The sequence below is a fragment of the Nanorana parkeri genome, unplaced genomic scaffold, assembly GCF_000935625.1.
Source record: "Nanorana parkeri isolate BGI_ZX_2015 unplaced genomic scaffold, ASM93562v1 scaffold96, whole genome shotgun sequence".
Taxonomy (NCBI): Eukaryota; Metazoa; Chordata; class Amphibia; order Anura; family Dicroglossidae; genus Nanorana; species Nanorana parkeri.
This window is the reverse complement of record NW_017306364.1, coordinates 1773990-1800129: the sequence shown is the minus strand read 5'-3', so window position 1 is coordinate 1800129 and position 26140 is coordinate 1773990. Positions and strand designations below refer to the sequence as shown.

Below are 26140 nucleotides of genomic sequence, written 5' to 3'. Positions count from 1 at the left end.
CCCCCCCCCCCCCCCCACCTGCAGCTGACACAGCCATTTTGAATGGCTGCTCGGCACAAGAATTGACAGTGCTAGGGTGAGGCTGAGCAGCCTAGAAAAGTGGAAGGCACGTGGCGACCCACTGAACATGGGGTCGCGACCCACTTTTGGGTCACTACCCAGCGGTTGAGAACCAAGGGTCTAGACACAGATAGCAAGGATAACTTGCCACAAACTTGTGGCAGGGTTAAATTGTAATTCTTGTTAAATTGCTGCACACGTTCCTGGCAAGTTGTAGACTTGCAGAACACTTGCAGCACAAGTTCTAGTTGACACTTTTTGAATTTGTAGCAAATTTGCTTGGCAAGTCTACAGCAAGAGTCCTGCAGGTCTTAGCAAGAGCTCTGCAAGTGTACAGCACTTTTGCAAAGCACTTTGATCTGGAGACTTGCAATGCAGACTTGCTGTAATTGTGCAACAAAATTGGAAAGGTTGGCAAGTCTAGTAAGTCATTTTCAAACTAGCAGCTCAACTGCTTGCTATCTGGGGAGAAGGTGAACGGTATGTGTTATTCATGTTTGACACACATTAAATATACTTACCCACAAGAAGGGCCACCAGCATTCCAGTAATTCGTTGCTCGATAACACGCTCTATCTGAGGCTTCTCTCCTTTAGACATGACGGTGAGAGCATTGGCATGGCTGACTGTACGCACTGTTGTGGCACTGAGCCAGGGTAATCCGAAGAGGGCACACACACCAGCCATTCCCACAATTAGCAAGAGATCCAAATGGAATCCAGAGCCCTTCACTGCTTTCCTCTCTGGTTTACTGACGATGAGCCTACAAGACCAAGAGAAAAAGCAGGCATCTGCTTTAAAGGTTGGAAAAAACTGTTATATTGTATATCTGTATTGTTGTTGCAAGGCTGGCCTATGCTGATAAAAATTTGCCAATGATGTGACCAATTTAAAGAGGACCTGTCTGCCATTTTAAACATATCCTGGACCAGACAATACTGTGTACCTGCTATTACCATCGTTGGATGGAAAAGCCTCTTTGGTGCACCCCTCTGATCTTGGTTTCACTTTTGTCATAATTAATGTTCTCAAGTATGCAACTAGATCCTGCTTCCTAAGCTATGTCCCATCTACTTGCCGCCCTCTTGTACAATAAGAGTTCCTCAGTGGCCATGAAGAGGAGATAATGAAGGTTGGGTGGATCCTACCTGTGGAGTTGGGGCTTTCCCCAACATTAGGCAATGCAAGGCCCTAGTAACAAAGTAGAACTAGAGTCAGAGGTACACACTGAAGACATTGTCCAGACCTGTGGTGCCTGCTTTCAGGCAAGTGTTTTAGTTTTAAAAGTTTAAAATGGCTCAATGGTTCACCAGAAGCATGGCAAGCCCTAGGACAATCATGCCATGCAGAAGTTTGTACTTGAACAAAAGCAACCTGCAATTGTAATCACATGCGTTTATATTCCAGCATGATGGCGCATATACTGTATATGCTAATTCTATTGTTTTTTTCATTTTTAGCCACTACCTGGATGCACAAACTGGAGCAGTCCCCATTAGTTGCTGTCTATGAGCATCTGGAGGGTGACCATAGACGGTATCTTTGGCCAATCCTTCCCAAGCTGCCATAATCTTACAGTGACCATCTAACACCTAAAGGTACCTTATCTGACTGTCTGGTACATGCAGCAAAGCCAAATGACCATTTCCATATTTAGAACTTGGCTGCAAGCTCTGCTAGTTCCTTACGTGGTAATCTGGGATTCCATGAAGATGAGGATGAAGACCAGCAAGGCAGGAACTATAGAGGCAAACATCATCCAGATAGGGAAAGGATCTGCAGTGCTGTTTAGTCCCAGTGGTGAGATAAACCAGCCACGTTCTTGGGGTCGGGAGACACTAAGACCCTTGGGAAGGCTCAGTTTCTGAAAACACATGGAATATGAACTATAAGTGTTTGTATCAGAACATGCATGTCAGAAAAAGCATGAGGTCAAATTTCCCAAATAGCTTGCAGCATTGTACATGCTCTTCTACTCTACTGAAATTGCTTACATACAAAAATATTCCAAATATATATCCTGTAGTAATTAATTGCAGATTGTGAACTCCCTCTAGTGGTTCATTTAAAATCTTTCTGCTTAATACAATAACACAAATCTGTTCAGAACAAATCTTTTATGAATCTGGAAGACATATCATAATAATCTTTTATGAATCTGGAAGACATATAAAAAAAATATTTGAAGGTAAGCACTGCTATGATCATTTAAATATGTAACGCACAAAGCCATAACATATTTTTTCTTTAGTGTATGTGCATACAGATCACTTTACATACATCTTCCTACGATCTTACAGTTAGAGCAAATAGCATTATATTATATGAAACTGAAAACATGCCCACCTTTGTGTATGTATCCTTAATAAGAAAATCAATTGACACCATGATGAGAATGGCGATAGGGACACCAAAGTCTCCCATGATACGACGCAGCTGAAAGAGAAACATTTGGGTTGATTTGTGATAGATACAATTGCAAACCTCTTGAGATATATGTCTGTAAAGGTTCTCATTCATCATGATATATCTATGACCAGTGAAACGCCTCCAAGAAAAGAAAATACTGCAAGTCCAGTTGCTTTGACTTATTTTTTACAGATACTCTTGAGCTATAATCACAATTCCATTCAAATTTATGTGAAGTCAAACACTGCCAGGGGTGCTTACAACAGTCAGATTTTAGTCCTTTGACTGTTGCTATAACTGCTTAAAAAGTTTTAGCTGGAGTTGGGTTTTAATTTGTCATTTGCTTAAAGCGGAACTACAACATACTTTCCAATTCAGCCAAGGAAGGTACCATCTTAGTCTCTATTTGAATTGCAGTTGCTATGGTGCCGCCAGGGGTGTCCCTAGTCTTTTTGCTGCCTGAGGCTGGGAGGGAGGGGTGGCGGGGGTTCCTGGTGGCGTATGTCTGAGGGGGGAGGGGTCTGGGTTTTCGTGCTGTTGGTGCATGCTATGGGCAGGAGGGGGGTGGCTCGGATCCAGTGGTGGAACTACCAGGGTCGCAGAGGTCGACTTGAAGTTGATCAGAATGTGGCCCTCAGGTTTTAGAAACCAGCCCTTGTAAATCTTAAGAGCTGAGGATCAGCAGGAAAAAGTACTAGCCAAGGTGTTTGTTTCAATTTAACCTTGAACGATAATAGTCCCTCACATGGACAGATTATTGAATTAATTAGGCCCACGATAAACACAACAATGGGATACCAGTTTTGGGTGGCCTTCATTGGGTGTTTTGGTGATAAAATATTGAAAGAACAACCTTACCTTGCCAGGGAAGAAGCTACTGTTCTTGAACTGACGGAAGAAGTATGCGATAAAGAAGGCTCCAACCATGAGAAGGAGAGAGAGCAGAGCTGTGTTTGGTTGGGGATAGGTTGGTAAAAACACGTGGGTTACGTTATAAGACTCCTGGAGAGGATGTGCTATGAAGATCTGTGTAAAAATAAAAAAATAAAAATCACCAATTTATTCATTATGTTATTATAGTTCCAGTAGTTAATAACAAATGTTTGCAAATTTATTATACACATGGTATTGGACCTGTAAACCTGTTATGCTGTTTACTTGGATTTCCATGAAAACTGGTACTGCATGCCCAGGAAGAAGTAGCAGCACCATATGCCCCAGTGTTGGACCCAGCCCGAACTCCAGCAATTGGTTTTTAGTGATAGGTTAATTGCAGTGGAAGGCAGTGGTTTTGGTAAGTGCTGAAACCCTTATTTGTAAGTTGATGATACACGGTAGGGCACATAAAGGACCAGTTAACACAGGTCCATCTTAGCTTAAACTCCACAATTTTCTCCTGATTTCAAGAACTTAATGAAATCACGAGTTTATGCCTTTCCTACCCCAATATCCACATAAAATTGCCTCAACACACATCTATTTTCCTTCTTGTTGCAAGACCTGCCTCCTGAATTGATGCCTTCCATACCACAATCTGCACATACAATTACAGAAGGTAGAGAATGTGATTTGCATCGCTTTACTTTTAGCACTGATGGAGGCAGCAGCACATTTAAGGGTCTCCTACTCAAATGCATTGATGATTTTCATTAGCTGTTCTGTCTATCAAGTGGGAGAACTGAGAAGATTCTCTCTTTGCCTCCTAGGTGTGTACATCTTGACCTGAGATTTCTCACTTTAAGGCAGGGACAGCTCTGCTACAACATAAGAAAATAGTTATGTCTTTGGGTTAGTACTGTTTTTTGTAGGCCCATAACATGGGTGGGTGATCTAGTCACAAAATCATGTGTTCGGTGTAGGTGCTAGCCTATGTTAGGTAATGGAGTGGAGTATCTACTATAGCCTTGGTTCTCAACTGGTCACTGGCGTGACCGCTTGTTCAGTGGGTCGCCACGTACCTTCCACATATCTAGGTGAGATGCTCCTCTGCCTCCCCCTAGCGCAACACTGTCAGTTCTTGCGCTCGGTGCTGAATGTCAGCTTAACGTTAGATAGGATGGGAGTATAACCATGAGGGAGCTCCACCATACGTGCATTGCTTACAGCTCCCTCACGTGTCATGTAGAGGTGCCTGGACTGGAGTAACGCCACATTCTGGCTCTCGGCACCTCTACAGGGCACGTAAGGGAGTTGTACAAGCAATGCACATATGGATGGAACTCCGTCACAGCACAGCAGTCCACACTGGACCCCAGGCTGAGGATTCACACCAGTTGTCGTAAGATAGGGAGACTAGGTGGACCTTAAAAAAAAAATGTTTGGAGTGTGTATGTGTGTGTGTGTGAGAATGTCTGTGAGTGTGTGAGATTGTGTCTGTGGTTGTGTATGTATGTACCCCAAACTCACCTCCCACCCACAGTTTGTACACCCGCATCGGAACACATGGCACCCTAATGCTGTGCATTCCATTGTAGTGCAACTTGGATCGCAACTTAATGACCAAGAACAAATGTGGGTCTTGAGGTTACACAGGTTGAGAACCACTGTAATATAGCATGGTTTAGTTCAACTAATAGAACTAGGTGCTCTATCATTTTGCTGCCACTCAGCCCCTTCTTCTTACCTTGGCTACATTGAAAAATGTCTCATAGATGAAAATGAGTGAGATGAGGAAGGAAAAGATCTCCTGTGTGAATCGGGAGATGAAGCGAACCAAGAAGCTGCCCTCGCAGGCCACGACAACGAGGACAATCAGGATCAGCCACAATCCAATCCACACGCGACCTGTGATGTACTCAATGCCTTGGCTGTCGCAGAACTGGGGGGTACAAAAAGTAAGGATTAGTGACCAATGAAAATTTTTTACTGTTACCTTTTTTTGGCCTTTGCCCTTCAAATTTGCAAATGTGTTGAACTTTGTGAACTTTGGCATTAAAATTAAGATTAATTAGGATTAAAATGTAATCATTTGAACTACAAATGTATATAAGACATGATAACAACACGAGGTAAAAAGAGGTAAAAGCTTGAGACTTCCATCTATAGGCTATACAAAGCCATCAGATGTCCCACTCTACCACATTTATCAGCCTAGTTTGCCTAAAGTTCCCTGGACTTGTACATTTCACCTGCTTTTTTTTTACACAAGAAGCAACTACTGTGCACGTTTTCCAAAATTTGTATTTGATAGAATATGTACTTCTTCCTGCACTTGTTTATAATATGCACTGCCTCCTGGAATGATGGAGGTAAACGGTGGTTGTGAGGCTACTGATATATTTCATGGGGTATTGGTTTCCTAAAGCATAGCAAAATTATAAAAGTGTCACAGGCAAAATATACTAAGTATGCGGTAATAGCTTCAGAGTTATTTTATACCTTGCACTGTATATAAGAACCCTGTCCTAGTACATCCTGCAAACTAAAAGCACAATATAAATTGAATTAATGTAATTATTATTATTTTAATAATTTCTTTTACATTTCTGCATAATTTTTATGACTTTTTTAAAACATTCTAATACCTTCAAATAAAAAAAAGCTTCACACTGTCCTTTTATTTTTACTTATAAATTCCTACACTTATAAATTCCTACAGGTAGGTCAAATATTTCTTATGACTCTTTGTGCTAAATTGATTTAGATATACTGTACATATATAATCAAGAATGAAGACATGACTTACATTAAAATAGGCTTCCTCAAACACCAGAAGTGGTCCTGAGAAACCTAGAATAAGTAGAGGCTGGGCACAAAAGAGACAGAAGAGAACACCCTGAGCAGCCGTAGACACCATCAGTTCTGGGACGCCCATCCATGAATTTGTCTTCTGAGCTGTGGAGAAGGAGAAAAGGGTATGCCTAAATGATGTGTCTGAAGTTGTCCCTGAAGGCTCCCGAAAAGTAATATCATACCAAGTAAGTACATACCAATCTTTTCCTAGTAAGAGTAGAGAAGGGTTAGAAACCCTACTGGGTTTAATTGCTGTCTGTGCCCCTGAGAAGGTCTAATTTCACTATTTGTCCCGATGACCATTTTCAGTAGGACAGAAAGTAATGGGTCATCTACATTTTTTTGGTTGCCTCCAGAACAGAGGAGATATCTCCCGGTCCAATGGGGTCACTTGTTCTGGTGACAGCCGTCAGTAGTGGGATTTTCCCTAATTTTGGAGAGATTTGCATTTGCCGTGTCTCCAGCAGCACTCATTAGTTTCCCCTACCGAGCCACATGTCACTACAGGATGGAGCAGTCATGCTGGATTACTGCACAGATTTGGAAGAATAACATAAAGGACACCAAAATTCAAGTAAGAAAACACATGACTCTGGTATTTGGAGGAGATTTGCTTATGTCAGAAACCACCTGCTACTGCGCATGCGCGGGGCCCAGTTTTCCGTACTACGGATAAACGGGCACTTGCGCGCACCACGGAACAGCCGTGCAAAAGTGCGCCAAACGGCGCACAGGAAGTGACGCTGTTCCCTGATGGATCACCCTATTTAAAGCCAGCCTATCTGAATCCAAGTTGCTGGATTGTCTTCAGCTTCCCCTGTCTTCCTTGTGCTTCTGATTACCCTGCTGACTTTTGACCCGGATTGTCCTTGACCTTGTGGATTGCTGCCTGCCCTGACCTCTTGCTTGCCTACTGGACCTTCCTCTGTTTCCTGCCTTTGTACCTTGCTGCCCGACTGGAATTGACCCCTGGCTTGTTTGACCACGATCTTGGATCCTGCTCTGCACTCCGCTGCCTGCCTGGTTTTGACTACAGCTCAGCCTGACCCAATCTGGTGCCGGAACCCCAGCTTACACGGTGTGCTCACCACTGGCACCTGTGCCACTCGCTGTCCACTCAGACTCTGTTCCCAACTCCAGAGTCTTTGGGACATGAGGTGCAAGGGAAGCCTCCTCCCGACATACAGTCTCCACCCAGGTACGTGACAGCTGATTTGCTTATGCCACCGTTCAGCTTTAATTATATTCAGAGAGCAAAAATTCAATTTTTTTAATTGGTGAAAGGTATTTCTATACATCAGTTTACTTCCCTGTGGCTTAGGGGGGATATGCCAAAAATGGTGTGGTGATGGTGGTAACAGTGAAATGGCTTAATTTAAATGAGGGCAGCACTGCAAAAAGGGGAAAAAGACCAAAGAGAGCAAAGACAAAAGAGAGAGAAGCGATACTATGGAGGACAAGAAACGGCCTTACCCTTGTTTTGCCATGGTATACTACAAGCTCCATATCCTTTTAGTATAAGTGCACAGGGGGTCTTTTAGGAATCTAGAAATGTCCCTAGGTATTACTATGCTGACAACATGTCCCCCATCAAATATCAGATATTTACCCATTAAACCTCCAAAGGTGATGGCAGGGGCCAGGGCAGCAAAGTAGATGAAGATAATAGCAGCCAGACACTGCGGGTTCAGAGCATCACGTATGTCGCTGAGGTACTGGGGGTAACGTCTTTTGATGTCACGAACCAGACCACCAAAAGGCTTTCTTGTTCTCTGCAAGGGGTCTTCTTGAGGTTCTTCTTTGTGTTGATCTGTGAAACACAAAAGCAGTAATTCTCAATATCAACATTTTATACTGTGCCAGTGATACACGTCTTACCCTTCAGAAACAAATTCTACTGTTTCTTGCACTGATGAAGGCTAACAAGGCCCAACCAACTCTTTGAAGATGGATAAATAGCTGTATACTTGGTGTATATCTGTGCTATAAAAGAGCAGCACAGTGGTGTAGTGGTTAGCGCTTCTGTCTTGTAGCACTGGGGGTCTCTGGGTTGAATCACAGTCGGGTCACTATCTAAAGAGTTTGCATGTTCTCCCTGTTCTTGTGTGGGTTTCCTCCGGGTACCCCAGTTTCCTCCCACACTCTATAGACATGCTGGTAGGTTAATTGGCTCATGTCTAAATTGGCTCTCGTATCTATGCATGTGACAGGGACCTTAGATTGTACGCTCCTTGGGTGCAGGGACAGATGTGAATGTGCATCGTGTAAAGCGCTGTGTAAATTGTTGGTGCTATATAAATACCAAAAAATACAAATAAAACCTGCCGTTCCAGGTAAAATGTGCTCATGGGGCAAAAGAAAAGAAAAAAATTCTGATCTCTGCACACAAGGCAGCAAAACAAAAACATAGCTTAGTGGGGAATTGTTCAGCACATGCAATAAAAACTGTGACATTGCAATTCATAGCTTCTTACAACATGCGCACCATGCTGCATTAATAAGGTACATTGAATTCTATTGTTCTAAATTAGGTGGACTGGACATGGATGTCCTAATTATCAGATACGGTTTACTCTGAGTTCTTTGTACCTTTGTGTCCACCTGGCACAATTTTCAGCTCCTGGTATCTCTTCCTCAGTAGGTTCTGCTGAACTGGCACCAGATCCTTCAGTAGCTGTTCATTTGTGGAGTCAGTGGGAGGAAGAACTATGCAACAATCCAAAAAGCCATCTAAGGACTGGAGAAGATCCTCGCGGCCACCAGCAAGGTACATCTCTGTGCGGAACACCTACAGAGGAGAACATGTCAATAATAATTACAAAAGTAATGTCGTAAATTCAAAGGAAGGTAAAAGGATAACATGAAAATCTGGAAGGATCATATGGGGTAATATGTGAGAACTATTTTTTGTTTAATAGATAAAAGTATATGTAAAATTGCAAGTACAGAGAAATACCTGTCGATTCTGCTAGAAAACCAGGGAGCTCCTGACTTCCCATAGTGAGCTGACACCACTGAACTGAAATGCTAAGCAGTGTTCTCACCGGCTGGACTACATAACCACCCCTCACCCCTAATGTTATTGAGATGAGGAAATGGGAAGGTGTTCTATAATCCGGCAAGGGAGAACTGCATCAGAATGACAACACTGCTTGAGGTTTCAGTGCAGCTAAAGCATTGTTGTCAACTTACTACAGGAATTTGGGTGCTCAGTAGTTGTTTGGCAGATCAACATGTATTTTCCTGTACCTGCAGCATTTTAATGAGATAAAACATGGGAAAATATGGATGTATGAGATGTTCCAAGGCAAACATCACCACTCCAATTCCCATACGGGACTCTCTCCCTATGGGAGCCTCCAGGGTGCAGGTCATTGAGCTTGCTCACACTCAGACTAGAACCAATAACGAATAAAAGTACCGCACACCACGGATACCATAATCCTCCCTGCCATACAACCACACGGCTCTAATGTGTTTCACCACTCAGGCTTAAGCATCTACGATTAACGCGTTTTACCTCTCAGGCTTAGTCATCTACAATTAGGCCTGAGTGGTGAAACATGTTTGATGTGTGCAGTTGTATGGCAGGGAGGACTAATGTGACCGGGATGGAGGTACATGAATATAAATTTAATTTGGTGGTATCCATGGTGTGCAGTATCTTTCTTCACTATTGCAGAGATGTACGGAACATGTTTGTTTTTTTTCTGCCCAGACACAAACTTTAAATTAAAGGAAATTAAAAAATATCTTAAAAGTGGTAAATTCAGTCAATAGTTAACCATAGAGAAAAATATACTTATACAGGTTTCATCTGCACACTACTCACTCTTTCAGCCATCATGCTGGATACAGCCCTCCCCACTTCATGGTAGCTGGTGGTGGCGTTCTTAGGGCCAAGAAGGATGAACATGAATCTGATAGGAAGAGGAGCCTCAATGACGGAGTCCAGATGGACGGCCTCCTTCAGACGTACAAAAGCCACTGTGGGGTTCTCCAGGAAATTAGTACAGCCTGTGGTATGGGTAGATGATGGGGATGAGAATGGTATGATAAATGGGATACGTCTGGAGGGTCCAGACAAAGAGTAAAGATGAGGAGAAGAGGGAAGCCTGAAGAATGAGGACTACCTGGAAAGTAGATGGTGATAAAAGAGTAGAAAAAGAGCAGTTAAAAGACAAAGAGATACAGACAACACTCCTTCCTATCCAAGAATCTTTGTTATGAGATAATAATTCCTAACGTACAGTATACTGTATATCCTAACTAGTGTATCTGTAACAGATAACAATGAGTGAGCCGATTATCCTGAATCAAGGTTTAGTATAGACTGGCAGAATTACTCTGTATGCAATACTTTACACAATAGTCTTTACATACAGTAGCTGCTACAGGGAGCTAATATAAAGACAGATGTATGTACTATTTAAGAATACATGTAGGGCCTGTGTCAACAGGCTTTGGGTCTGTGCTGATGGAATCAGTTTTACATTAGTTTGGGATGTTTCTGAGATCATTTAGAATTCATTGACAGGTGCATTTGACCTGTAGTTGACCTCCTTCTGACCTGCACTTGAATGGGAAAGCAAACAAAAGTCAATCGACACAGGCCCTTAAGAAGTTTAAATGAACCATGGATTCATTCAATGAACTGGAGATAAAGGGAACTCTTATATCTGCCTCTAGTTCTGAGTTATCTCAGTGTTCTATTAGGGGAAATTTCTTATAATATAAATTAGACTTTAAGGGACCTGAAAAGTTGGGAAAATGGGATAATACTCACCAACCAGGACCACTGAGGCTTCAGCATTCTCTGGTACTCTTTCAGACAGCTTCCCTTTCACATGTGGCTTTTGAATTAAAAGAAATGATTTTGTTTAATCAAATGGTGTACTGTAGATATTCATACAGCTATTGTGCAGATGTGCAAATTAAAGGACAGGACACAAACTAGCGATATTTGTTTTATTGTTAGAGTTGGATGACTGAGTCAGCACCTGGCATCTTTTATGAGTAGAATATTCCAACATAGAGATCTCCCTAAATAATGCCCGACTAAGTTCCTTTCCACCTGGGAGGTTTGGATGTTCCTACTGACCTTTTTGATTTCCAGCACCTTCTGTTATATGCTCCATTATATAAAATAAATAGAAACTCCATAAAAGGTCAATGAAACCCCTGGAAATGGCCACCACAAGTGCTCAGACCCAGGAACTCAAGGGAAGAAATCTCACCAATGGAGTTCCTGAGAGATATAAGAAACTGTCAGGTGGTTTAATTCTCCAGCATCTACCAAAATCTAAAATACTGGCTTTGGATTGACCGACCCTTTAAATATTAACTTTCACAGAGCAATAGTGAGAAAATGTACATAGTGTGAAGATGTCCTCCACTGCAACCAACAAACATCTACTACTATCGTAGGTAAGAAAAATGAAAGCAACAAGCTTTTATAACAACTTTTTGTAATGGGCAGGTGGCTAAATCAAACATACCCTGGGGATGGTGTATCAATACTGTGCAGCCAAACAGAAGACCACTTTGCCTACTGATCAGTTAATTAAGTCTCAACTCTTGGAGGCTGACAGTTGGGAATGTTCTGCTAAATCAGGGACACATTGGAAGCTCACATCATATATCATTTGGTACGATGATCTGTCCCAGCCGCCACCAGTTTCAGCTTGTGTACAACATTCAAGTTTACAGCGAGGCTCTTTTTTAGCTTTAGGTGTAAAAGATATGGAAATGAAACCAGGGGCGCTCTTTTCCGAACACTCCTGGTGCCAGCAGGAGAAGAAATATACTGAGCCATATTGCTCAATACAGCATGCACGATCGCTCAGCAAAGTACATGGCTAGACTAAACTATAGCTAGCATTATGTATTTGCTCTAAAGCTTCCCTTAATTGACTTACCACACCAAGGACCACTATGGACAGGGCCAGATTAAGAGCATCATGGTCCTGGTGCTGTTGGTTGGGAAGCAACAGAGGTGGCTTTCTAATTAGATGGCAGCTCACTACTCCTCATGGGTTCCTGAGCGAACAGCTGCCTCATATGCCTGATTAGATAGCCGCCAGTGCCTCTGCCTAATTGTGTTCAGTCCAGTCGCCGGGATTGCCATTGGGCATACCAAGGCGAGCCGGGCCTATTTTCAGTGGTGGGCCTGGAGCTGTCGCTCCAGAAGCCCCTGTGTTAATCTGGCCTTGACTATGGCCCTCATTTTCTTTTTGTGCATGGCTTGATTAACTAAGCCTACAAGTGTTATAAACTTGACTTCATTCTGGTCTCATCTTTCTAGCCTCTTATACTGTTGGAGAATTGCAGGTCTTTGGATAATACATTTTGTAGCCGAGAACCAGCTAAAGGTATACCATGTGCAACATCTGCTGAGAGCCATGTGCAGCTGATAAACTGTTGAGTATTACTGTCTTTCCCTTCCTACCTTTTCTTCTATGGTCTTCATCTCGATCTGGTGAATCAACGGCTGTTCACTCTCAGGGTCTCCTTTAGAACCACCTTCATCTGGATGGCTGTTGATAGAAATTCTTGTTGTTACAGTCACATTCCTACGTAAATACCAATTATTATTCCGTTACACTTCAAAAGCCCTCAGACCTGATGCAAGCAGAGGGTTGGCTCTTTCACACATACACCGTGGTAATGCAGTATCAATTTGACAACTGCCCTTGCTGCTACAATATGGTACTGCTATGGCTTTGCTAACATGGTCCTACCCTGCCATGTTCAACATATTGGGATTGGGGGAACACAGTAAGGCAGGATAGTAAATGCTTGCACAATGTTTTGTGTCTGACAGGTAGGGGCAAGACAAAGGTGCTCAAATTATATCCCTCCCCAACCCGTCCCAGAACAATGTAAAAGTAATTTTGTTACATAGATATAATGACAAATGTCCATCAACTTCAATATCTTACACCAATGGTCATGGCCCAGACGAAGGTAAAACAGCTATTATTGGACACTGCTCTTTGGAAACCCACATTTTTTGAATCGAGCTTACAATTTATATGTGGATCCCTAAAAAAAGTTCAACAACCAATCACCAGTCGAAATGAAGTCATCCTTTGAGGAGGAATAATCAGTAATCAGTTTGGAAAGGCTTGGTCTCTCAGTTGGGCAAGTGGGTTACTTACTTGTGGCGTAGAAGTAGGGCTCTCAGGACTTCCTCCCTGTTATCAGGATGGAGACGACCTTCATAAATCAGCTGATCAATGACATGACTGGAGATTCCAGGAAGAGTTTTTTCCGCCAGGTCTAGAATCACTGTGCCTAGTGATGAAACATTACAGACATTTATTTTCCCAGATGGGGAGATGAAAAAGAAAGTCACATGTTTAATTCCGATTTTCAATCAGTGCAATCGATTTATTTGCAATATTTTTCCATGATTCTTAAAACCTGTACAATATCACACAACCTGGAATACCAATAACCTGTCCACTACTCCATACTATATTTGCCATCATTATATTAACTGAAATAGTCTCACATCCTAGACTTGGTGGAGGCCATGTTTTAGGCTGGGATAGTGCCAGTGTCTACTAGAAGGGTCAACTCCGGCTTCCTACACCGTTCTCTGCTAGGCAGTAGAGCTAGTTGGTGACTAGCCTTTTCTCTGCTGCAGTTAGGCAATACAGCTTGATCACCTCCCTGCCCCAACCTGTAATCGGACAGTGAAGCAACAGCAGAAGACAAGTAGCACAAGTAGAGAATCCCTCTACTCAGCGCACTCTCTCCAGCCACCAGCATGATTATTGTCAGCACATTTGCATTTAGCAAACCTGATTGGTCTGAAACTTGGAATTTTTCATATTGGCTTTAAAAATCCTTCAGCTTATTCAATGTTACATCTATTTTTTTGGTTTGCTTTCTTTGCTATGTCCTTCCCACATATGGTTTTATAGCAAAATATACCTTTTTTTAGAGACCGACGTAGCTCCAGCAGGCTGCGGAATGTGAGGTAGGACAGCTGAGGTTTTCCCCACTGCTTCAGATCTTCCTGGAAGCCTTCTTCATTCTTAAGCCAGCGAGCAGCCTCCACCCAGTGCATATCATTATTAGGGTCCATGACTAGCTCCTGCAACTCCACATATGCCTAATAAACATAAAAGGCAAGAAATTAGCAGGGTAGAGAAGCAGCCATGGGAATAAAAACAAACGAAGAACACAAAGCATGGAAATGATAAATTGTAGGAATACATCAAAGTGCCTCCTGTGTATAGGCACAAAGTGACAGTCAATATGGGAATGTGGCCTGTCCATCTGTATGGATCTGAGACATCACTCTATGCCTCGTGATAGGTTGTCTTCTCATGAATGTCATCAGCTTACCAAATGGCTGCCTTCTAGTTTTGGGGAGATGCCTGCGCATTCATTTTCTGATCATTGTTTTATATCTCTGAGATACCATAGTTAAGACAACACACACTCACTGTACTGTATCTATGGAGAAGCAGTTTTGTTACCCTAGGATAAGAGGTACGTTACTGGCAGGAACATTTGGTGAACATAAAGGAAAAGAAGCCTGAAAAAGAAAACTGGTGCAACAACCTCATATAGGGACTGGTGAGCTGCAAAATATTACCATCGTTGCTGGTACAAAAATTTAGGAATGTACCGATACCAATACTAGTGTCGGGAGCGGCCAATCAGCATTGAGTCAGCTCCTTGTTGATTGGCTGGGAAGCCAGCTTTCCAGCCAGTTAGCATGGAACCGGCTTCCCGGCCAATCAGGAAGTTGGGAGGTGGGTCATTACTCGCTGCCGGGCTTACTGATTGGCCGGGAAACCGGCTTCCCAGCCAATCAGCATTGAGCCGGCTTCCTGGCCAATCAGTAAGCTGGGCAGTCGAGCCACCCTAACTACATGAAGCCGGCTTCCCGGGCAATCAGGTAGCCGGGTGGCATGTCCTTACCCGCCGCCCAGCTTCCCGTTTGCTCGGGAAGCCGGCTCCATGTCAGAGGAAGCATCAGTGTCGGTACTCGATACCGAAAAAACGGTATCGGTGCATCCCTACATAAATTGATGGGACAGCCAAAATTTTACAGTGGTCACTGGAACAGTCTAAGTGCGAATTTACCTTCACATTGAAGAGATTACTACTCACTTCCTGTTGTGTCTCTGGGATGGGAGGTGGATTTCCTCAATGGAACACATCAAAAAAGAAATGGCTTTAGGGTTTGGGCTTTGAATACCCTTTGAATCTCCTGACAATTGCATGTATCTCTAGGGGGCTCTGTTAGTGGGATCTCTGTGCAAAGTTCGTAGGTCTGCAAACCTGCTGTGACCATTATGAGGGGTTCTCATTCTCCTTCTCTGCTGGATTTTAAATATATATATATATATTTTATATTTTGGAAAATGTAACAGGAAGAGCTGGAACACACAAAGGTGGCTGGAAACATCTGAAACTCCCAGATGGACAGGGACAAAGTCAAAGTCTCTCAGATGGACAAGTTATAGAGGGAGATCTCAGAGTTGGCATGTCCAAGAAATAAAAGAAGCCAAGGGCTGACTCGACTCATCAAACCAGGCTCCCCCTTTGGGTTGACTGAACCTTTAAAATGACCCACCAGATTACTGTCTGTGAAGGTTCTCATTCATCCATTAATGTGAGATATACAGATATACAACCACATTACTGTATCTCTGAGGAACTCAAAAGTAGGATTCCCAATTCCGAGCCATGACCATGGCCATTACATACAATATGTCAGCTCAGCTATCCTGTATGCCCTGGATGATCAATAATGCAGAATACATTCATGCGTGGTAACATTCAGATGTGCCTTTGTAATAGTTCTAGTGGTCTAACATCAACAGGGGAACAATACAGGGAATCTCGTACTGATAAAGACCTTGAGAGATATAAGAATTAACCTCCTTAGTATCCACCAAACCAGAAATATCTGTTCTTGTTAGACTAACACTTTAACGGTACACATCTGCCACTGTAACTAAAGGCACTCTTCTGACATCTCATCACTGGCTGTGACCACTGCCCCGGGAACACCGTCTCTTGAGCCTCGGGAATGTGCTGGCCAGGTTTCCAATTCTCTCAAGTCAAAGAGATTGTACACAGCAGACTCATGAGATGAGAGACTTCGGTTCTGCTCCCATGCCCTGTGAGCTGGATTCCAAATCTGCTTGAATTTGAACCATATCAAGCTCAGATTAAAGTGCATTAAAACCCAAGAACAAAAATGTAATATATTGCAGATTTAGTTTTTATTTTTAGCCTTTTTTTCCATTATTTTTACAAGAAGATCCTGCCAGTAACACAATTCTTGCTCTAGGGTAGCAATGGTCAATCACTGATATCTATGGAGGAGCAGTGTTGTCATCCTTAGAGAGAAAGTGTGTTAAGCCTACAGAACACCTCTTCTTCTCTAGTCTATAGGGGTGAGATGTTCTGTAGTCCACATAGGAGAAAGAGAAGGCAGAAAACATTGTCTATTTAAGTTTGGTGCACACTAAGTTACAAGCACACTGCATGTCTGGCAGGGTCAATGCCTTGTGTTAAGGTGCACACTAAGTTACAAGGACACTGCATGTCTGGCAGGGTCAATGGGGATTTTCAAACACGGGCAGAATACTTAGCCTGACAAATGAAAACGAATGCAGCCACCACATCTAAGGACTAGCAGGCTGCCATCTATTATATTTTTGTTCTTGAGTTTAGATATACTTCAGGGTAACCAGATAGGCATTCTGACTAGCAAAAATTGTGATTGGTTTCCCTTGTTGCTTGAATGTTATAGTAATATTTCTATTACCAACAGTTACCTCCATAGATTCATTTCTGCACTTGGCATAGAAATACGCAAAGCACATACTGCATACCATAGGCAAAAACACAAATAAATAGCTGAGTGTGGATTTACTATAAATACTTTCCGCATGCCAGTTTTTTATCCGTATACAGACAATATATATATATATAAACACACCATAAACATCCTTTACACACATAAATGGTGTAAATAGAAACACAATTTAGCCGTAATGACTGCACACACTTTAACATTCCAATCTTTATGTCCCGGATCTCTTACCCAGAAAAGTAGAGTCAGGAGGCAGAGGGGAGCCATGTGCCCCCCCTGCAGGGTCTCCATTGAGTAAGAGGGCGCATTATCGCAAAGAGGGTACACTTCATTGGCCTTTTATGTCTGATCGTTGCTGGTAAGAGAAGGAGGAACGGGGGGGAAGGTAAGCATGAAGATTCTGGACAAACCTGAAAATCAGTCTGTCCTTACACCAGTGCTGAGTGTGATTATGCGGGTCTGGGGACAGTGGAGAGATCATTGATTATACTGATGAATTGTTTCCCCTGATAAACTTACAAGTTTGGGGTTACTAGGGCTAGGGGCAGATACAAAAGTGGCAACTATCCCTTAGATCCAGGAACGGTCCAAGGCTTGGAATGTTGGGTCCTGGTGAAAAAAGCCAATAGATTGTTAAAAATGTTTAAGGATAAATGCCAATTTTTAGGCAATGGCAACCAACTTTAACCAGCTTCTGATCTTTAATACAATGGAAAATGGTTTACTAATGTGCTCCTGTGACCTGAAGTCAGTTGATAGTGGGCTGATGCCCGCTATCAGATGATAGGACATAGCTGAGCCATGAAAGGAGGATCTAGACAATATTATTATACACTATACTATACTATATATTATAGGCAGGTGAGTATACTGCAGCAGAGAGGTGAGTATATGTGTTATTTTTTTTCTCCTTTAACCAACTTTGTGTTAAGGCAGACCAATCATTAAAATGGACTTCTTAATGCATCAAAAAAGGTGCGAACGCTATTTTTTCATAACCCAATGAACTACAATATGTGCGTTCTGGTGAGCTGCAAGGCATGTCCAACAGCAAAGTGCATTTGGATGCCATTGAGAATGAGACTTCCCAGTTGGGTGCCAATTAAAATGAGACTTCCCCTTTGGTGCTATTCAAAATGAGATTTCCCATTTGTTGCCATTCAGAATGAAACTTCTCATGTGGGTGCAATTTAGAATGAGAGTTCCCATTTGGATGCCATTCAGAATGAAACTTCCTATTTGGGTGCCATTCAAAATGGGTCTTCCCATTTGGTGCCATTCTGAATAAGACTTCCAATTTTGGTGCTATTTGGAATGAGACTTCCCATTCTGAATGAGTCTTCCAATTGGGGTGCCCTTCAGAATGACACTTCCCATTTAGGTGCCATTCAGAATGAGACTTCCCATTTAGGTACCATTCAGAATGAGAATTCCCATTTGGGTGCTATTCTGAAAAAGACTTCCAATTGGGGTGCCATTCAGAATAAAACTTCCCAACTGGGTACCATTCAGACAGAGACTTCCCATTTGGGTGCCATTCAAAATAAGACTTCCCATTCAGGTGTCATTCACAATAGGCGTTCCCGTTTGGATGTCATTTAAAAAGAGAGTTCCTATTTAGGTGCCATTCAGAATGAGAGCTCCCATTTGGGTGACATTTAGAATGAGACTTCCCATTTGGTTGCCATTCAGAATGACATTTTGCATTTGGTTGCTATCAAGAATGAGAGCTCCCATTTGGTTGCCATCAAGAATGAGAGCTCTTATTTGGTTGCCATCAAGAATGAGAGCTCTTATTTGGGTGCCATCAAGAATGAGAGCTCTTATTTGGAAGCCATTCAGAATGAGACTTCCCATTTGGTTGCCATTCATAATGAGAGCTCCCATTTGGGTGCCATTTAGAATGAGAGCTCCCATTTGGTTGCCATTCAGAATGAGAGCTCCCATTTGGGTGCCATTTAGAATGAGTGTTCCCATTTGGGTGCCATTTAGAATGAGACTTCCCATTTGGTTGCCATTCAGAATGAATGGCACCACATTGCACCAACAAGCTTAATGTGCAGGTTGTGGTGTCCAAGCTCCTATGGAGTTAGGCTCTACAAGTATGTCTTAAAGTGTATCTAAAGCAAACTTTTTTTGGGGGGGGTTTAGTTTTAGAGTTTCATTTTTGGAGTGGTAGAGGGTTAGAACCCTTGTCAGATTTTCAGCGTCTTTATTCGTCAAGTTGACTATTATGTCCAGGACAGTGATGGAAAATTCAAGATTTTACATAGAGAAGAAATCTCCCAATGGGGACACTTTTGCAGTGACAGCTGCCCAAAAGGGAATTTGTCCTAAGTGTAGAGAGAGTCCCTTCACTTCCTGTTGTGTCTCCAAGACAGGAAATTAAGGGAAATCTCATTGATGGGAAAGACAGCAAAAAAAAAAAAAACCCTGATTGGTTCAGCCCTTCCCTATTCTATCCAAAACTCATGCAACAAACAACAACAATGTATTCATGCTACTGATCCATGTACGCATTTCTGTGCCCGCACTTCATTTGTAAGTCATTGATTTCAATGTGTTGTAAATTAGGTGTTTGCTAATGAAAGGTTAAGTCGCTCCTTAGCAGGAGATAGTATCTTCAATGTAGCCCAGTCTTGTAATGAGAACTTGTAAATATATATATATATATTTTATATTTTGGAAAATGTAACAGGAAGAGCTGGAACACACAAAGGTGGCTGGAAACATCTGAAACTCCCAGATGGACAGGGACAAAGTCAAAGTCTCTCAGATGGACAAGTTATAGAGGGAGATCTCAGAGTTGGCATGTCCAAGAAATAAAAGAAGCCAAGGGCTGACTCGACTCATCAAACCAGGCTCCCCCTTTGGGTTGACTGAACCTTTAAAATGACCCACCAGATTACTGTCTGTGAAGGTTCTCATTCATCCATTAATGTGAGATATACAGATATACAACCACATTACTGTATCTCTGAGGAACTCAAAAGTAGGATTCCCAATTCCGAGCCATGACCATGGCCATTACATACAATATGTCAGCTCAGCTATCCTGTATGCCCTGGATGATCAATAATGCAGAATACATTCATGCGTGGTAACATTCAGATGTGCCTTTGTAATAGTTCTAGTGGTCTAACATCAACAGGGGAACAATACAGGGAATCTCGTACTGATAAAGACCTTGAGAGATATAAGAATTAACCTCCTTAGTATCCACCAAACCAGAAATATCTGTTCTTGTTAGACTAACACTTTAACGGTACACATCTGCCACTGTAACTAAAGGCACTCTTCTGACATCTCATCACTGGCTGTGACCACTGCCCCGGGAACACCGTCTCTTGAGCCTCGGGAATGTGCTGGCCAGGTTTCCAATTCTCTCAAGTCAAAGAGATTGTACACAGCAGACTCATGAGATGAGAGACTTCGGTTCTGCTCCCATGCCCTGTGAGCTGGATTCCAAATCTGCTTGAATTTGAACCATATCAAGCTCAGATTAAAGTGCATTAAAACCCAAGAACAAAAATGTAATATATTGCAGATTTAGTTTTTATTTTTAGCCTTTTTTTCCATTATTTTTACAAGAAGATCCTGCCAGTAACACAATTCTTGCTCTAGGGTAGCAATGGTCAATCACTGATATCTATGGAGGAGCAGTGTTGTCATCCTTAGAGAGAAAGTGTGTTAAGCCTACAGAACACCTCTTCTTCTCTAGTCTATAGGGGTGAGATGTTCTGTAGTCCACATAGGAGAAAGAGAAGGCAGAAAACATTGTCTATTTAAGTTTGGTGCACACTAAGTTACAAGCACACTGCATGTCTGGCAGGGTCAATGCCTTGTGTTAAGGTGCACACTAAGTTACAAGGACACTGCATGTCTGGCAGGGTCAATGGGGATTTTCAAACACGGGCAGAATACTTAGCCTGACAAATGAAAACGAATGCAGCCACCACATCTAAGGACTAGCAGGCTGCCATCTATTATATTTTTGTTCTTGAGTTTAGATATACTTCAGGGTAACCAGATAGGCATTCTGACTAGCAAAAATTGTGATTGGTTTCCCTTGTTGCTTGAATGTTATAGTAATATTTCTATTACCAACAGTTACCTCCATAGATTCATTTCTGCACTTGGCATAGAAATACGCAAAGCACATACTGCATACCATAGGCAAAAACACAAATAAATAGCTGAGTGTGGATTTACTATAAATACTTTCCGCATGCCAGTTTTTTATCCGTATACAGACAATATATATATATATAAACACACCATAAACATCCTTTACACACATAAATGGTGTAAATAGAAACACAATTTAGCCGTAATGACTGCACACACTTTAACATTCCAATCTTTATGTCCCGGATCTCTTACCCAGAAAAGTAGAGTCAGGAGGCAGAGGGGAGCCATGTGCCCCCCCTGCAGGGTCTCCATTGAGTAAGAGGGCGCATTATCGCAAAGAGGGTACACTTCATTGGCCTTTTATGTCTGATCGTTGCTGGTAAGAGAAGGAGGAACGGGGGGGAAGGTAAGCATGAAGATTCTGGACAAACCTGAAAATCAGTCTGTCCTTACACCAGTGCTGAGTGTGATTATGCGGGTCTGGGGACAGTGGAGAGATCATTGATTATACTGATGAATTGTTTCCCCTGATAAACTTACAAGTTTGGGGTTACTAGGGCTAGGGGCAGATACAAAAGTGGCAACTATCCCTTAGATCCAGGAACGGTCCAAGGCTTGGAATGTTGGGTCCTGGTGAAAAAAGCCAATAGATTGTTAAAAATGTTTAAGGATAAATGCCAATTTTTAGGCAATGGCAACCAACTTTAACCAGCTTCTGATCTTTAATACAATGGAAAATGGTTTACTAATGTGCTCCTGTGACCTGAAGTCAGTTGATAGTGGGCTGATGCCCGCTATCAGATGATAGGACATAGCTGAGCCATGAAAGGAGGATCTAGACAATATTATTATACACTATACTATACTATATATTATAGGCAGGTGAGTATACTGCAGCAGAGAGGTGAGTATATGTGTTATTTTTTTTCTCCTTTAACCAACTTTGTGTTAAGGCAGACCAATCATTAAAATGGACTTCTTAATGCATCAAAAAAGGTGCGAACGCTATTTTTTCATAACCCAATGAACTACAATATGTGCGTTCTGGTGAGCTGCAAGGCATGTCCAACAGCAAAGTGCATTTGGATGCCATTGAGAATGAGACTTCCCAGTTGGGTGCCAATTAAAATGAGACTTCCCCTTTGGTGCTATTCAAAATGAGATTTCCCATTTGTTGCCATTCAGAATGAAACTTCTCATGTGGGTGCAATTTAGAATGAGAGTTCCCATTTGGATGCCATTCAGAATGAAACTTCCTATTTGGGTGCCATTCAAAATGGGTCTTCCCATTTGGTGCCATTCTGAATAAGACTTCCAATTTTGGTGCTATTTGGAATGAGACTTCCCATTCTGAATGAGTCTTCCAATTGGGGTGCCCTTCAGAATGACACTTCCCATTTAGGTGCCATTCAGAATGAGACTTCCCATTTAGGTACCATTCAGAATGAGAATTCCCATTTGGGTGCTATTCTGAAAAAGACTTCCAATTGGGGTGCCATTCAGAATAAAACTTCCCAACTGGGTACCATTCAGACAGAGACTTCCCATTTGGGTGCCATTCAAAATAAGACTTCCCATTCAGGTGTCATTCACAATAGGCGTTCCCGTTTGGATGTCATTTAAAAAGAGAGTTCCTATTTAGGTGCCATTCAGAATGAGAGCTCCCATTTGGGTGACATTTAGAATGAGACTTCCCATTTGGTTGCCATTCAGAATGACATTTTGCATTTGGTTGCTATCAAGAATGAGAGCTCCCATTTGGTTGCCATCAAGAATGAGAGCTCTTATTTGGTTGCCATCAAGAATGAGAGCTCTTATTTGGGTGCCATCAAGAATGAGAGCTCTTATTTGGAAGCCATTCAGAATGAGACTTCCCATTTGGTTGCCATTCATAATGAGAGCTCCCATTTGGGTGCCATTTAGAATGAGAGCTCCCATTTGGTTGCCATTCAGAATGAGAGCTCCCATTTGGGTGCCATTTAGAATGAGTGTTCCCATTTGGGTGCCATTTAGAATGAGACTTCCCATTTGGTTGCCATTCAGAATGAATGGCACCACATTGCACCAACAAGCTTAATGTGCAGGTTGTGGTGTCCAAGCTCCTATGGAGTTAGGCTCTACAAGTATGTCTTAAAGTGTATCTAAAGCAAACTTTTTTTGGGGGGGGTTTAGTTTTAGAGTTTCATTTTTGGAGTGGTAGAGGGTTAGAACCCTTGTCAGATTTTCAGCGTCTTTATTCGTCAAGTTGACTATTATGTCCAGGACAGTGATGGAAAATTCAAGATTTTACATAGAGAAGAAATCTCCCAATGGGGACACTTTTGCAGTGACAGCTGCCCAAAAGGGAATTTGTCCTAAGTGTAGAGAGAGTCCCTTCACTTCCTGTTGTGTCTCCAAGACAGGAAATTAAGGGAAATCTCATTGATGGGAAAGACAGCAAAAAAAAAAAAAACCCTGATTGGTTCAGCCCTTCCCTATTCTATCCAAAACTCATGCAACAAACAACAACAATGTATTCATGCTACTGATCCATGTACGCATTTCTGTGCCCGCACTTCATTTGTAAGTCATTGATTTCAATGTGTTGTAAATTAGGTGTTTGCTAATGAAAGGTTAAGTCGCTCCTTAGCAGGAGATAGTATCTTCAATGTAGCCCAGTCTTGTAATGAGAACTTGTCGACCTGACGTGTGTATCTAGCCCAAGGGTATATTCCGCCCACAAATACAGATGTAATGACCACATGCTGGATTTTCCTGCTCATAAGCTGCTACCTTACATAAAGTCATGAAAGACAACTGCAGATCTTTAGCCAATACATATAGAGCAGCCTAAGGTGATAACGGTGCTCCGACATAGATACAGTACTGTGATTGAGTGTTGTCACCCTAGGACAGGACTGCAAAACAGCTCCTTCTATGTTATGAAGATGATGATGGGGAGGTGTTCTGTAGTCCTTTGTTAAGGTGACCAGGCTGCTCCTTCATAGATACAGTTCAGCGATTGAGTGTGGTCAGCCTAGGACAGAAAGTGGGGTGCTGGCAGGATCACCAGGGGTAAATAAAGGAAACAAAAAGCCCAAATAAAGAAAATAATGCAGCTACCACATGTAAAAACTGATAGGTTCAATATTTTACATTTTTGGGTTTAGATACGTTTTAAAGTTGAATCCAGATATTACCTGAAGCCGTGACATCATCACTGTGATGCATTAAGCCTGAGCAGAGAGCAGATCTGTGGGAGGGGCCCAGCAGGCCCCACCTACTACAAACTGCCTAAAGAAAACTACAGGAGGGGGCGGAGACAAGACCAGTCACCCTGCACAAGAAGAGAGAGCACCAGTGACCGGTCTTTATTACTGGAGGAGGTGGAGACAAGACCAGTCATCCTGCACAAGGAGAGAGAGCACCAGTGACCGGTCTTTATTACAGGAGGGGGTGGAGACAAGACCAGTCACCCTGCACAAGGAAAGAGGGCACCAGTGACTGGTGTTTATTACAGGAGAGGGTGGAGACAAGACCAGTCACCCTGCACAAGAAGAGAGAGCACCAGTGACCGGTCTTTATTACTGGAGGAGGTGGAGACAAGACCAGTCACCCTGCACAAGGAAAGAGAGCACCAGTGACCGGTCTTTATTACAGGAGGGGGTGGAGACAAGACCAGTCACCCTGCACAAGGAGAGAGAGGGCACCAGTGACCGGTCTTTATTACAGGAGGGGGCGGAGACAAGACCAGTCACCCTGCACAAGGAGAGAGAGAGCACCAGTGACCAGTCTTTATTACAGGAGGGGGCGGAGACAAGACCAGTCACCCTGCACAAGGAGAGAGAGAGAGCACCAGTGACCGGTCTTTATTACAGGAGGGGGCGGAGACAAGACCAGTCACCCTGCACAAGGAAAGAGAGCACCAGTGACCGGTCTTTATTACAGGAGGGGGAGGAGACGAGACTAGTCACCCTACACAAGGAAAGAGAGCACCAGTGACTGCTTTTTATTGCAGGAAGCTCTGTGCAATCAACTGATGTGACATAAATGGGCCCTTAAGGTCTATGCTGACGGGCTTTTGTTCAGCTCAGGTTTTGTTTTATACGTTATACAGTATATATATGCAATGTAACAGTGTACTGTATTTATCTGTCTGCCTAGATCCCCCTTTAAAGTGACCTAGCAGGAAGACTAGAAATCCTTCCACTGCAGCAGGAGAAGTGAGATTCCATGATGCAGGGTAGGGCAGATCCGGATCCCCCCGTGGCATGATCTCAGATGACAAGAAACCATTGATGACATGACCGTGGTGAGGTTAACCCTTCAAGTCCTGCCATCCCTGGGTGCCGGCAAAAGTTGAAGCAGTTATGTCTAGTTTATAACCGCTGCGGGTGAGTGACAATACGAGGGAATGTTTCATCTGTAAACACAGCCTGCCATTCCTGCACACACACCCTGAGCTATGCTGGAGAGGAGGATCAGCAGATGAGGGAGACACAGGAGAAGGTGAATGATAACATCAAGTATCAGGTCAGTGAACCAGATGGTCATTGCAGATGAATAGTGACCTCAGTTAATGTGAAGTGGCCACCATAGTCCATCGGACAGTCCATCAAAAATGAATATGTGGACTGGATGCTTTTGTTGGCTGATGGGTTAGTGCACTTTGCACCATAGGACTCAATTGCTGTAGAATGTAAATTTAAGGCATATCTCCATAGCAGTGAATAGGTGTTGGTGGCTCTAGGCCAGGATATGCCGTTGCTTGCGCAAACCCATTCATGGATAAAGCTGTAGGCCCCTGGATGCAGACTGGCTTGGTTTTAGGCAAGTAGAGGTATATACGGGCATAGAGCCTCCTACACCCATTGATCGCTATGGTCAGCTGTACCCTGCAGCCGTGCACAGAAATTTGCTCACAATTTAAATTCTATTAATTCCTGTGCCTGGGCGCATGAGGCCTAATGTACAACGCGC

General features: G+C 42.7%; 1 protein-coding gene across 1 annotated transcript in view; it reads right to left on the bottom strand.

The window, feature by feature from the left end:
- The window catches only part of SLC4A1 (solute carrier family 4 member 1 (Diego blood group)), a 66423-nt gene that overhangs the window by 7148 nt on the left and 33135 nt on the right, over positions 1-26140 (bottom strand). Inside the window, exons 5-17 of the mRNA XM_018552739.1 lie at positions 14143-14323; positions 13362-13497; positions 12650-12737; positions 10988-11054; positions 10034-10218; positions 8791-8989; positions 7811-8011; positions 6155-6303; positions 5093-5287; positions 3328-3495; positions 2407-2496; positions 1749-1924; positions 582-823 (exon numbers count right to left, since the gene is read on the bottom strand). Of these exons, the coding sequence (XP_018408241.1) occupies positions 582-823; positions 1749-1924; positions 2407-2496; positions 3328-3495; positions 5093-5287; positions 6155-6303; positions 7811-8011; positions 8791-8989; positions 10034-10218; positions 10988-11054; positions 12650-12737; positions 13362-13497; positions 14143-14323 (2077 nt within the window). The remainder of the gene's footprint in view (positions 1-581; positions 824-1748; positions 1925-2406; positions 2497-3327; positions 3496-5092; positions 5288-6154; positions 6304-7810; positions 8012-8790; positions 8990-10033; positions 10219-10987; positions 11055-12649; positions 12738-13361; positions 13498-14142; positions 14324-26140) is intronic.